Source organism: Lonchura striata, chromosome 7, assembly GCF_050655825.1.
Source record: "Lonchura striata isolate lonStrDom1 chromosome 7, ASM5065582v1, whole genome shotgun sequence".
NCBI classification, from domain to species: domain Eukaryota; kingdom Metazoa; phylum Chordata; class Aves; order Passeriformes; family Estrildidae; genus Lonchura; species Lonchura striata.
In genome coordinates, this window is record NC_140709.1 from 26513068 (window position 1) to 26525995 (window position 12928).

Sequence of the window (12928 nt, forward strand, 5' to 3'; positions counted from 1 at the left end):
CATTAAGCATGTAAAAATAACGGAAAAATAGTCAGTCCTTGTGTACAATAACATGTCAAGGTGTCATTTGGCCAATGCAAGAAGGGCTGCAATTTGTTATATCTCTTGCAGCAACTGCACAAGCAATTCTGACATTTTTGCAACAAAAATTAATACACACTAGAAATCAAAGAATGAGGAAAAATGTTTCTTAATTTTATATAAAAGTCAGATTTGATCTAAATAACTTCATCAAAAATTCTGCAGGTATAAATCTTCTGTGCTGAACCTGTCTATCATGAACTACAGCAGAAAATCTGCAACAAACAAACGACACCTGTTGTGTTAGACATTGTGCAGAGACCATAAGCACACAAGTAAATCACTCCCAGAATGACATTTTATGTTAGAAAAACATTTTGCAGAAGCGGATTCATGCTCAGACATCTCCCCATATAAGAAGATCTGGCAATATCTGATAAAAAACACATGAAAGACTCCTCTCCCTCAACACATACACAGGTGTCCCGTGTCCGGTCACTAAGCAATGCCACCTCATTTTCACCTGTTCTGAACCTCTCCTACTCCAATGCATGACATAAAGCATTCTTTTCTGAAGGGTTAACAAAATAAAACAGGCATTTCTTCAGCACCATAGCAGGACATAATTACTGAAGCTTCTCATTGCCTGTAACAGCTGGACAGTCATCAGTTCAAAACTGAATGGCACAGGAATCCAAGGGAAGGGAGGCACGTTCTTGAAAGACACTATTTCTCTAAAGGCAAGAAAAAAACCCTGCGTTGATGAAATAGCATATTTGAAACTCATCAGAGTGGATGCAAAGGAAGCATCTACAAGGACAAAGCATTCATACATTACCTGAAAAATCTGATCATTTGTTTCTGATTCTCCTGTACCATTACAGCTGCCTATGAGCAAATTGTTAGATCCTTCCATAACGATATCATAGTCAGCTCCACTTTGGTCCATTACAATGTGACCTGAAAAGTTTACAAAAGTTCATTTTAGCCTTCTGCCCGGAGACTGCCGCAGGTGTTGTTTTCAGGTCCTACAAATTTCGTGTTACAAGTTCTAATGCTGTTGCAAGATAACAATTCTCAATAAATCCTTCCCTCCTTATCACATTACTCACTGCAGAAAATTTCCAGTGTGTTGCTCCAGGAGTACAGCTTAGCCTTTTATATGAGATAATTTGCTTGATTTCTCATTACATACACAGATACTAAACATACATACACCCTCCCACGGTTTTCATCTGAATATGTCCAAAAGCACTGAACTAACAACCACACACATCTAGAGAACACTTGATATTTAAGCACATGCCAGCAGTGCTTTATAAATATATTAGTCACCTTCTTCCATAATCACCAGAAAGAATTTGCATTATGCAACTCTGTCACACAGACATCTTGAAGTAAATCAATTTGTTTTAAAGCTTAAAAGACAGCATATAAAAGAAATAAAATAGTAGTTACTAATGGTAGTCTTCAGTGGTATGCTTTGGGCAGAAAAAAACATCAGATATGTAGAACAAAATCTGGCATTAATCACATGGTGAAAGACAAAAAGACAGAGTTCCCAGCACTCCAGAGATCTCCTCCTATCCCAAAGAAAGCTTCAAGATACACAGCTGCCCATTACAAACCTTCAGACAGATAACATTGGACACTGAATTGCCACATCCACAGGATAACGCACTCATGCACACAGCACACCCTTTAAAGAAGCGACCAATCCCAAACATTCACAAGCAGCAGGACAAAATAACAATTAACTTGTCCCCTACTTAACAAGAGCTTACATATATAAGACCACACACATAACATACCCAACTGGATAGAAGAAAACTTAATTCCTGTAGTTTGGGGTGAAGGAGGGGGAAGGGTGGTCACGATTTTCCCCTTCACTATTTTATTTTAAAGACAGGCTGCATTATATTAGCACATGACTCCTACCAGCTGTATCTTCTTCACCACACCACGCAAGTAAATTCCGCAAGATGGACCTTCTTGGCTGTGGTATTTCAACTGTTTACAGCTTTTGCAAGGAGACTGTAACAGAGTAACTGTTAGAGAGTAACTGTTAGAGAGTAACTCCAAAAGAACTGTACAACTCTTAAAGCACTGATTTATTCTGCTTTGCAAAGGTATAAAGGACACAAAGGCAAAGTAAATCCACATCTCCTTGGCTTTTGAAGCTGACTAAAGCATCCTGCTGATACAAACAACATTGAGAAGTTAAGCAGCTCATATGCTCAATATATTAATACTTTAATCTAAAGCAGATTTATTTTTCCATTCAATTTTCAAGTGATGACACTCCAGACCAAGTTCCAAATGAAGTTACTTCATGTTTACTAAATATTTTTGAGCTTTGGATTTCAGAACAACTATAAGATGTTTCAGTTAAAATGTCTGAAGCAGCACAGCAGCAAATGGGGAAAAAAAAACCCAGAAAACTAGATTTCATCATCACTCAACCATTTCCTCTAAGTTCAAAAATGTAAAGAAGAGACAGCTCTTTTGCAAAAGCAGCATATTTAGTTCTTTGAGATAAACTGAATTTGTTCCAGGCATACTGATAACATGTACTCTGAGCATGCTAGAACCCAACAACAGAACACAAGGACAGCTCTATAGGGACAGACCAATGACCCCAGCAGCCCAACATTCTGTATCTAACTATAGTTAATAACAAAGCTCAGGGAAAAAAAATCCAGCACTAAGGTAAATACACAGTGATATTTATCCAGCTTCCTTTCATAAGCAGCCTATAAATACCTTAAGTTTTATATGTGTGTTTAAAATAATCCCTGTGGTACAATTTTGCCCCATGATTTTGTCTAATCACTATTGTAACCCAGGCAAACAACTGGCACACACATCACTTGGAAGATCAACTTCATGGTTCAACCATCCAGTTTTCATTAACCTAAATGCTTGTGTGTAACCACAGAGATTATTTTTCTTTTCTTAAAGAAATAAGCTTCTACAGAGGTGTACAAGTACATACACAATTAATAGATCTTATAGTCATATTGCTGACCAATTCCCCAAACAGGAGAGTTAAATCCTGTCCATTCATGTACACATAAATACATATGTATACGGATACTTTGTCATGAACGTGTAAATAACATGTAAGTATCTCTTCATAAACATTAAGTGAGCACCACAAAAATTCCTACTGCAACACCAGTGCATCACACATTTAACAGTCAGCTGAAGGAGAAATGTGGAAGCACAATATTAGTGTACAGTGGGAACAAGAGCTGCACCCTCAAAGCACACAGGCAGCTCTCTATGCCTCAGCTTTAGCCTTAACACAACTCCACTCCCACTACTTTATAGGCTGCTTCCCGAGTCCAGCATTCCAGGGCCATTTCCAACTCACGGTTTAGTGTATTTTAACACCACGGGTCTATTTCCTTCACCCTGCTTCCATTTGGGAAGCACTTTTCTCAAATAAAGGCAAATCTATGGCCATTGTTGTCCCAGGTTCAACTCTACAAAGACAGCAAGCAGCCACAAAAACTGCTACCACAGGCAAACACGATAACCATCATGAGCAGTGTATGCAGGGTGTTGGTTATACTTAACAGAAAATACATACAGTTGAATGTTTCACCATCAATCTCTTTTGGGGTTTTTCTACAAGATGCTGCAGAGGTTTTATAAGAAGACTTTGGATAATTGCATAGCTTACAGCAATCAAAATACACTGTCTGAGAAAGCTCCCTCTGAGGACATTCTCTACAACCATTCACAGTGGCACAAATTCACAAGGGCATGAATTGCTGCAGAACATATGAGGGAGGAAATTAGGGCATAGTGATACTCCCCAGTAAAGGAGTTACAATTAGCTTTGTGAACTTGTACCAGGTTTGAGATTTAGCATTATCTCCATCATGGAAGAGGAGGCAGATACTGTTAAGAATACAGAGAAGATCTGGGGATCTTCTTAACACTTACAAGATTTCTCAAGTCATTTTTTTGTAGACAACGCCAATAACTGGAATATGCACCTGTGTCAATTTCGCTAACAAACAACGTTGGGTCTGTGAAGCATGTTTAAGAAATGGATGCGATTTCAGAGTCTCACGAAACAGCAAACACCCAGCACACCCGCCCGGCTCCAACAAGCGGAGTCACCAAAACCAAGTCACCACTCGGGGAAACCCCAGCTGCTCCCCAGAGGCCGCGTGGGGGAAAAATTTATCAACAGCGCAAGCACACAGCATGTCCTCACACAAGCAGCCTTGTCCCAAAACACCACACTCACTTACAGCTTCTTTTTTAAGTCCACCGCGCGTTGGGTTTATTACTTGTAGTAGGCAGTTTATTGAGGGCGTGTCGCCGGACGTGCAGAGGAGCACAGCGCGAGTGACTCCAAGCCGAGACCGGCACCCCGGGCCCGCGGGCGCACACGGGCACGGCCCCGCCGGGCACCTGCCGGGACCCGCCCCGCGCCCCAGCCCTGAGGAGCGCGGACGGTGCCTCAGCCCGCACCCGTCGCACCCCTCGGCACCACGGCCCCGCGGCGGGGGCGGCGGAAAACCCCGGCCGGGGCCCCGTCGCGCCGGGCCGGGGGAGATGCCGGAGCCGCGCTACCGCACCTGGGCCGGGCTGCCGCGGCCCCGCCGCCATGCGCGCCTCCGCCCCGCGCACGCGCGCCCGCCCTCAGCGGAGCGGGGCGGGGGCGCGCGGGGGGCGCCGGGAAGGCGGCGGCGCGCGGCCTCTCGGGAGCGCGGCGGGCGCGCGGCACGCGGGCGGCGCGCGGTCCCGCGGGGGCTCGGCCGGGGCGCGCCGCCGCACGTGGCCGGTGCCGCCATCCGCGGCAGCAGCGGCGATGGCGCAGCTGACGGCGCGGTTCCGCACCGAGAACCGCCGGTGAGCGGCCTCCTCTCCCGGGCCGGGGGTGGGTTCGGGAGCGCGTGGCGCAGAGGCGGTAACGCAGCGCTGTGCCCGCAGGTTCGTCGTGGAGGATGTGCCCTTCTCGGTGCCCGCGACCTCCGAGACCACGGACCTCAGCCAGCTCATCAACAAGCTGCTGGCGGCAGCGCACGGTAGGTGCCGCGGCGTCCCTCGTGTGCCCAGGCCGGGCCCGGCTGTCACAGCCGAGCCGCTCCTGCCCCGCTGCTGGGGCCCGGCTGCCCGCGGTGGAGCTTGGCCCGAAACGCTGCGGGTACCGGCGCGGCCGGGCATTCCCAGGGGAAATGGACCAAAGGCTGGAACACTGTGTGTGCCCGGCACCACAGGCCAGGCTGCCACAGCAGATGGGAATGGATATATTTCCCAAAACCTGGCACAAGAACTAATGAAACCAGAGGTTTCGGTTTTGTCGCAGCCTTTAAGAAAACCTCGGCTATTCTGTCGGTGCTGAAATGGGCCGACTAACTCGAAAGCTGATCTGGGGAAAGACACTTGTCAGGTGTTGTTGGAAAATCCCATTTTCTATAAGAAACTGGGTCAGTGGTATTATACCCTGTTTCTTGAACCTTTTGCAAGTTGCTTTCCACCCATGACATTGCAAACAATCTTGAACAGAAAACTGGTGCACGGTGGAGTGCTTCTGCCAAAATGCAGAGCCTTTGTCACTTATGTCATTACAAAGGGAGAAATATAAACCAAAAGTTCTTAGGATTTTCCTACTGCTGCCACAAATGCTGGTGGTAACAAGTGGGAAGATCCCTACAGAACAGTCAGGAAGCACTGCTGGGGTTTGATTACACAGAGCTACTGAGAAAATACAATAAGGGGCAAACAACTATTTGAACCCCAGCAGCAAATTTTCCTTCCTCTTAACTTCAATAATCCTGTGGAAGTAATGGGCTGCCCACTTAAAACTGGGAAAAGAAATTAATTGGTTGGAGTTTTTGTTCTTGTTGTCATTTATTTTGGGGGTTTTAGGGGGTTGTTTATGTTTGGGTCTTTTTTAAACTCTTCCTGGCTCCATTGTCCTGAAGCAGTCGCAAAATGATGCCATTCTTGATGATATCAAATAAATAGTGACACCTGAGCATTGATTTTTCCCAATTTGTTTCAGCGGATCATAAGTATGTGGAATTTGACTTCCTTATCAATGGCCAGTTCTTGCGATTGCCACTGGTCACACACATGGAAATGGAAAATATTTCCACAGTAAGTCATATTCAATGTCTCCCTTTCTTGGACAGTAGAACAGACTTAGGCAGTGTACTTCAATCTGCTTTAGATATTGCGCTGTCAGCTAGGTAGATTTCTTTGCTCAGTTTAATTTCTTTTCTTCCTTTCCCAGGAGAATTCCCTATATTTTTAAAATTCATTATGAACTGCAGTGATTAGAGACTGCAGACAGAGCAGTGCAAGGAATGTTTTACAATCTGTTGTCTGTCTAAAGTTCAGAGGGGAAATTCTTCTCTTATTTAGTTCATTAATACATTTTCGTCTCTTATGGTGGGGGATAAAGGGGATGTTTAATATTCCCTCTAGAAAATGTTGCAATGGTTTAGACACCAGTTTTGTATTAGTAAATATAGAAGAAAAATATAAGAAGACTGAAATCACTTGCTTTTGCTTCCAGCTTGCTATTAATAATAATTTGATAAAAATATGGAAAGTAATGTAATTCACACTTTTTTTCTAATTACTTTTGTTCTATTGATGTGGTGAAGGACTTGGATACCAAGACTTTTGCTCAATAAACTTGTATATTCATGCCACACTACAGTTAAATTTTCCTGTTAGTGATTAAAAAAACCAAAACCACACTACATCACTAAATAAATATTTTGTCTGTGAGCTCAGGAAGAAGTGGTGGAAATAGAGTATGTGGAGAAATACATGGCCCCTCAGCCAGAAGAATGCATCTTCCATGATGACTGGATCAGTTCTGTTCAAGCCACTGAAGAATGGTACTGCACTAAGCCAGCCATAAGTTTTGTCTTGCTTATTCATGTTCTTGCATGGTATCAAATAGATCAGTATTTTTTTTCTTTAATAATCCCTTGGGTGGGGGGGTTTCGTTCTTTTTTCTTTTTTTTTTAACCTGTCCAGTCAGCTGCTTGCTTTTGTAAGCAGTTCACTGGTTACACTGTCATGACAGTGATAGATACAAAACAGCTAGAGACACTGAACTTATGATACTGCTTATACAAATGAACAAAACAAATGCTGTTTAGTATCTTTTTTCTGAAAGGTAAACAAGTTCTCCTCATTACTCGTTTTTTGCTTAAACCCTTGACTTCCAACGTGACACCCATCAGCAACAAATAGAATAGCATACCTTTCTGCAGAGATTTTCCTGAAAAAAAGCCAAAGAGGCATAATTGCCTTTTTCTACTGTATTTTCACATTCATTTCCCAATCAGCTAGGTAATGTTCATATATTAAGTAGAGATTTGAAAATGCTTTGAGAACCTTTGGCAACATACTAAAACTAACAAGTTTTGAATTGTGTAAATTATAAAAGGGATCTTAAGTCCCATCAGCCAGAACATGCAGTGCTCTCACTCCTTGTCTTTCCAGCCTGTACTCTTGGCCCCCCAGTTACAAGTCTTTAATGATGCTCTGTAGCAAAAAGATATTTTTTCCTCTTTCAAGCTATTTCTTTTAAACCAGTTACTGTGCTAATAGTTTTCCAGGTTTCTGGTTGAGGCTTTACTTCATGAAACCATTTGTTAGTCTTAAAGACAAAGATGTTTCCAATGCTGTATCCTGTAGGATATTAACTGGCTGCTACGATCAGACCGCTCGGATCTGGTCCGTGGAAGGAAAATCCATCATGACAATAGCTGGGCACACAGAAGTAGTGAAGGATGTGGCGTGGGTGAAGCAAGGTCAGTATATATAGCAGGGGAATAGTAATAGTTTGATCTGCTGGGGGAGAAATGTTAGCATTCCTTAACTATGAATATTTAATTATCTAAATGTAATTATTTCAATCTCTGCCAGCGGTGTAAGAAATTAAATAATGGTGTACATAAAATAGTCCTTTGACAATAATGAATATAGTTACTTTAAGATGATTGTTGTCTATCCACCTTGCAGTCTCCATCAGCAAATACTGGTGTATATGTAGTTATATTAATTGTACTTGCAGGGTAACATGATGTCAACTGAAATATATATGAGCTTCTGTCTATCTGCTGTTTCTTCTAGGATTAAAATAATTATTTATAAAGACTTTGGAAAGCTGAGTTGAGTGTGAGTATGACTTTTTTCTTCCTCAGATAGTTTATCGTGCCTGTTACTCAGTGCTTCCATGGACCAAACTGTCCTGCTCTGGGAGTGGAACGTGGAGAAAAACAAAGTGAAAGCCCTTCACTGCTGCAGGGGACACGCTGGCAGTGTTGAGTCTGTGGCTGTAGATTGTACAAGAACCAAAGTAAGTGACTTCTGGAAAGAAACCTTTGTCTTTTGGGATTTAGCAGTCTGTACCTCAAAAATCCTGGTTTTACCCTTGCATGGATATTCATCATCATGATTTCATGACACAGTGATAATTTTCCAGTCTTGTTTTAAGTGGTGGTTATTGAGAATTAGGACTGTCACATTAATGCTAAGCCACAGAATCACAAAATCATTTAATTTAGAAAACAAGTTAAAATTAAAGTGTATTTTACTTTAAATGCATGAGAATTGTGTGCTATAATGAACTATTTTCAAATTTGACCTAAATTTTCGTGGTGGTTTTGGTGGGAAAAAAACTCCAGAGTTCTTGGAAAAAGCAGGTGGTAAAGAGGTTCTTTCCCTTCACCCAAAAATTCAGCAGTTATGAGCACTCCTACCAAAAGTGGAGTCATTGTTCCCAGCTTGACTCAATATCAGACAGTTTAAAGTCAGACTTTTTAGTGCTGAAGGAAATAGGTATTTTGTAGATATTTTTCCTACAAAGGAAGTAAAAAGAATAATTTGATGTATTTTGAGGGGGATTTTAGGAGCGCAGCACTGTTATTTTTGTGTTATAACCCATTTTTCAATCAGGTCTCTCTTCCAAGGTCTATATGGATCAACATTTAACAAAATGTTTCTGTTCATGCAGTTCTGCAGTGGATCCTGGGATAAGATGTTAAAGATCTGGTCTGCAGGTAGGGTGTTCGTAAAGTTATACATCAGTATGCTGAGTTACTGGTTTGGTTAATTACACAGTTTCAGACCTTGTTATCACCTGCATGATGGCACTGTAAATATGGGGATTTGCTTAATTACTTACATGGAGATGGAATTTAAAAATCTGTAGCTGAAGTCTGCTTGTCTTCTGTCCCAGTACCTACAGATGAAGAGGATGAAATGGAAGAAGCAGCTAACAGACCACGGAAAAAGCAGAAAACTGAACAGCTTGGACTAACAAGGGTAAGATGATCTCTGGGTTTGTCCAGGATTTTTCTTTAGAAGGGTAGCCACAACAAATAATTTCTCTTTGCTAAAGGTGACTTTAAAACCTCTGCTGGTATGTCTCAGGATAATCAGACATTTTATTTTTTTAAATAATAGATTTTTTTTGATAACATACTCAAGTCTGTCCCCATTAAATTCTAGACTCCCCTGGCAACCCTCTCTGGCCACATAGAAGCCATCTCCTCTGTGCTGTGGTCAGATGCTGAAGAAATTTGCAGTGCATCGTGGGACCACACCATTAAAATCTGGGATGCTGAGACTGGAGATCTCAAATCTACTTTGGTGAGATCACTATACTCTGGCTGTAGGTTCAGCTGAAGCCCAGCTCAGAGAAAAAGAAAAAACTGTGCAAAATAACAGCTCCTGTCTTAAGAGTTATTATTTTCTTTATTGACAGACAGGAAACAAAGTGTTTAATTCTGTCTCCTACTCACCCTTGTGTCGACGTCTTGCATCAGGGAGCACTGACAGACATATCAGACTGTGGGATCCTCGCAGCAAAGGTGAGCTTAAACATGCATGGTCCCAAAGATCTTCTTCAAAATCAGAACTTTGTCCTGTCAAGAGACATCTCACAAACATTTCTGGTCCCTCTCCTTGAAATCAGCCATTTGGGGGCTTGTATTAAATACGAAGCTTAAATCTATTTTCTGTATTCTGGCACAAGACTTGTTTTAATGCCTTACCTACTAATTTAGAAATTATTCTCTTTTTTTAGATTTACTAATGAATGTTCAACTGTGCAATTGCAGAATGGATTTTTTATTTTAAGGTTCAGACTGAGGCTGATAATCATTAAAGTGCAACAGTAGTCCCTTAGACATGCTACTATTATTCATAAACAGATGGAATTACAGATATTATGACTGGGCCTATCAGGTTTATTTTCACAGACACATTTCATAGAATGGTCTGGGTTAGAAAGGACCTTAAAGATGATCTATTCCAACCCTCCTGCTCTGGGCAGGGACTCCTTCCATCAGAGCAGATTGCTTAGAGCCCCACCCAGCCTGGCCTTGAACACATCTCTTTTTGTAGACTCTGTCCAGGTACGGGAAGGCCACAAACAGTAAATAACATTTACTTGTTTATCTTCTGTAAATCTAATCCAAAGTTCACTAGCATATTACATGTTGTTAATAAAACCAATTTTTTTTTGTTTGCTTTAAAACAAAATCTTTGAAAAGGAAGTTTAGTGACAAGACAATATGTTTTGAGTGGTTTGAGGTTGGTTTCTTTTTTGTTTGGTTTGGATTGTTTCTTTGGGTTTTTTTCCTTCCCCAAAACTTGTGTGGCTTACATTTTTGTTCATTTTATTTATAGGAAATTTAACACTTAACTTGAATTGCAATTGTGCTGGATTTTGTGTGCATCTTCAAAGTGCTGGTTTTAGCATCTGCTAATGTCTGTGCTTTTACCTCTTTCCATTCAGATGGCTCCTTGGTCCTCCTGTCTCTGACTTCTCACACAGGCTGGGTGACATCTGTGAAGTGGTCACCTACCCACGAGCATCAGCTGATCTCTGGTTCTCTGGACAACATTGTGAAGCTTTGGGACACAAGGAGGTAAAATAAACCTGTGTTTGTTGCTGTTCAAAGGCATGTAAGCTTACAGGGTGAGCTACCCCTCATGAAATAGCAAAAGCAGTCAGAGACATTCAGTGGAAACACCTGTGCATTTGTGAAAAACCCTCTAGGTTTTGGAAGTCAACCATATACTAAAAGGGAGAAAAATACTTGTAGTGTACCACAGGGCTGGAAAACATACGCTGTTGAGCAGCATCTACACATGGAAGAAGGAAGTTGTAATAAATTCTTTCTTTCTAACAGCTGATTGAATTTCAGTCTCAAAGTTGTTTGCAAGCAGATGAAAAATGCTGCTGCTTTCCTCTTTGGGGATGCAGGAGAGGATAATACTGAAGTGATTGGCTCTGGGGAAAGCAGAGGAAGCATCACAGATGGTCAATGTCTGTGCTCTCTGTGTGTTTATAACTGCTTGATCACATCTGTTTGATAGCATTGGGATAGCATTTCTCCCTGGGACCAGTTGTTGTCTGTGATTGCTCACATAGCTTCAAACCTGTTTTTCACTAGTTGCAAAGCTCCTCTGTATGACTTGGCTGCTCACGAAGACAAGGTTTTGTGTGTGGACTGGACAGAAGCAGGGGTAAGAATCTGAAGAGCAAGTTACTTGATTTATATGCATAGTGTTTAAGAAAAGAGCTGAAAGGCTGTTACCTCCTTATGCTTAAAGCTAGAAGAGAACAGGCAGTTGTAGCTGTGCTGTGTTTGATGTCTGGGTGGTGATGTCCCAGGCACTGCAGCATGTCCCCACACCCTGCAAAGGGGAAGGGTGGGAGCAGTAGCTCTGTGGCTGTAACTGAGCATTGTAGTGATATTCCAAACAAGGAGAGACAAGAACAGCCCTGCACCTTACCCTCAAAACACATGTTCCAAGGTAGCTCTGCCATTTGGACTAAAGCTGGGGCATGGCAGTCCGTGCATGTAGAAGGGGAAACTGTATAATCCTCTATAGCAAGCTGTTCTGCTACTGCAGTGGTACACACGTATTTAAAATTACAAAAAAAACACCATTCTGTGAATGTTCAAGATTCTGACTGTGGCTCCTGTTTACTGTAGAAGTCAGAAAAAGCTTTAGCAGCTTTCCTACACAAGTTTCACTTCTAATTTTAAGAGGAGAGTAAGAGACAAAGTTGCTTCAGCACTTTGATTCTGGGTTTTAGTCATGCATTAACAGTTCATTATTCACTACTGCTTTTTATAAAGGAAAGAAAAATTGAGTCCTTAACTTCTGTATACTTACTTTGCTTAGTTCTGATACTAATCACAGTTTCCTTCTCTGATCAGTTGTTACTGAGTGGAGGAGCAGACAACAAACTGTATTGCTACAGATACCCAGCTACAGCCTCTGATGTTGGGGCATGAAGGTCAACAGCCAGAAGATTTTTTTTAAAAACAAAGATTTTTGCAGCAGTTGCTCTCTATTAGCATCTCTACACAACTTCTGAAGAAAGGAGGAGTTTGTTGCTCAGAGAGCTGTTCCTGGTTTTGTATTGGTAAGCTATATCCATATTTGTCACAGAAAAATAGCAAAGCCCAAATGGGATTCATGTGAAACAAAGTAAAGGTCATTTCCTCCCTTTTTCATGGCTCTGAATTAACATCTTTTAAATTACTATTTGTATAGCCTTTTTAATAAGAAGTAAACTGTTTGCTGATACTTACAGAAAAATTACTCACTGACTAAATTATTTTTTGAGTTTACCTGCTTTATGTTGGGGAAAAAATAAAGCTTTTATCAACAGTTCATTGGTTTAGTGCGTTATTACTGATGATAAAGACATTTCAGCTCTCCTCTCAGTCTGGCTGTTGGCAGTTCTTATGATCTGGTCCTTAATTAAGAACCCAGGCTTCTTTCTAGGATGAGTACTTGGTATGTGTGCAGTATAAATAGCATTATATACAGGAACTTGACAGATTTACTGGCAGATGAAATATGCCATATTTTAGTAGCTCATAAATTAGGG

The 12928-nt window shown here is 41.6% G+C and overlaps 2 protein-coding genes across 10 annotated transcripts in view; one reads left to right on the forward strand and one right to left on the reverse strand.

Moving 5' to 3' along the window:
- The window catches only part of CARF (calcium responsive transcription factor), a 35859-nt gene extending 31200 nt beyond the window's left edge, over positions 1–4659 (reverse strand). For 5 of the 9 annotated variants that reach the window (XM_085585246.1, XM_085585245.1, XM_085585240.1 and 2 more), the window contains exons 1-2: positions 4620–4659; positions 860–981 (exon numbers count right to left, since the gene is read on the reverse strand). In XM_085585246.1, coding sequence (XP_085441372.1) covers positions 860–981; positions 4620–4650 — 153 coding nt within the window. In that variant the 5' untranslated portion in view covers positions 4651–4659. Of the gene's footprint in view, positions 1–859; positions 982–1832; positions 2070–4289; positions 4560–4619 lie in introns of those variants that run through there. The other 4 variants (XM_085585243.1, XM_085585242.1, XM_085585241.1 and 1 more) reach the window with 4 other exon arrangements.
- Positions 4660–4766: 107 nt separating this feature from the next.
- Positions 4767–12705, forward strand: WDR12 (WD repeat domain 12). Its single transcript, XM_021555383.3, has 13 exons — positions 4767–4893; positions 4975–5069; positions 6050–6144; positions 6790–6896; positions 7705–7820; positions 8214–8368; positions 9026–9071; positions 9251–9336; positions 9523–9663; positions 9779–9884; positions 10814–10946; positions 11475–11547; positions 12249–12705. The coding sequence occupies exons 1-13, from the start codon at positions 4853–4855 to the stop codon at positions 12324–12326; spliced, it is 1272 nt and encodes a 423-aa protein (XP_021411058.3). The 5' UTR covers positions 4767–4852; the 3' UTR covers positions 12327–12705.
- Positions 12706–12928: the final 223 nt, after the last annotated feature.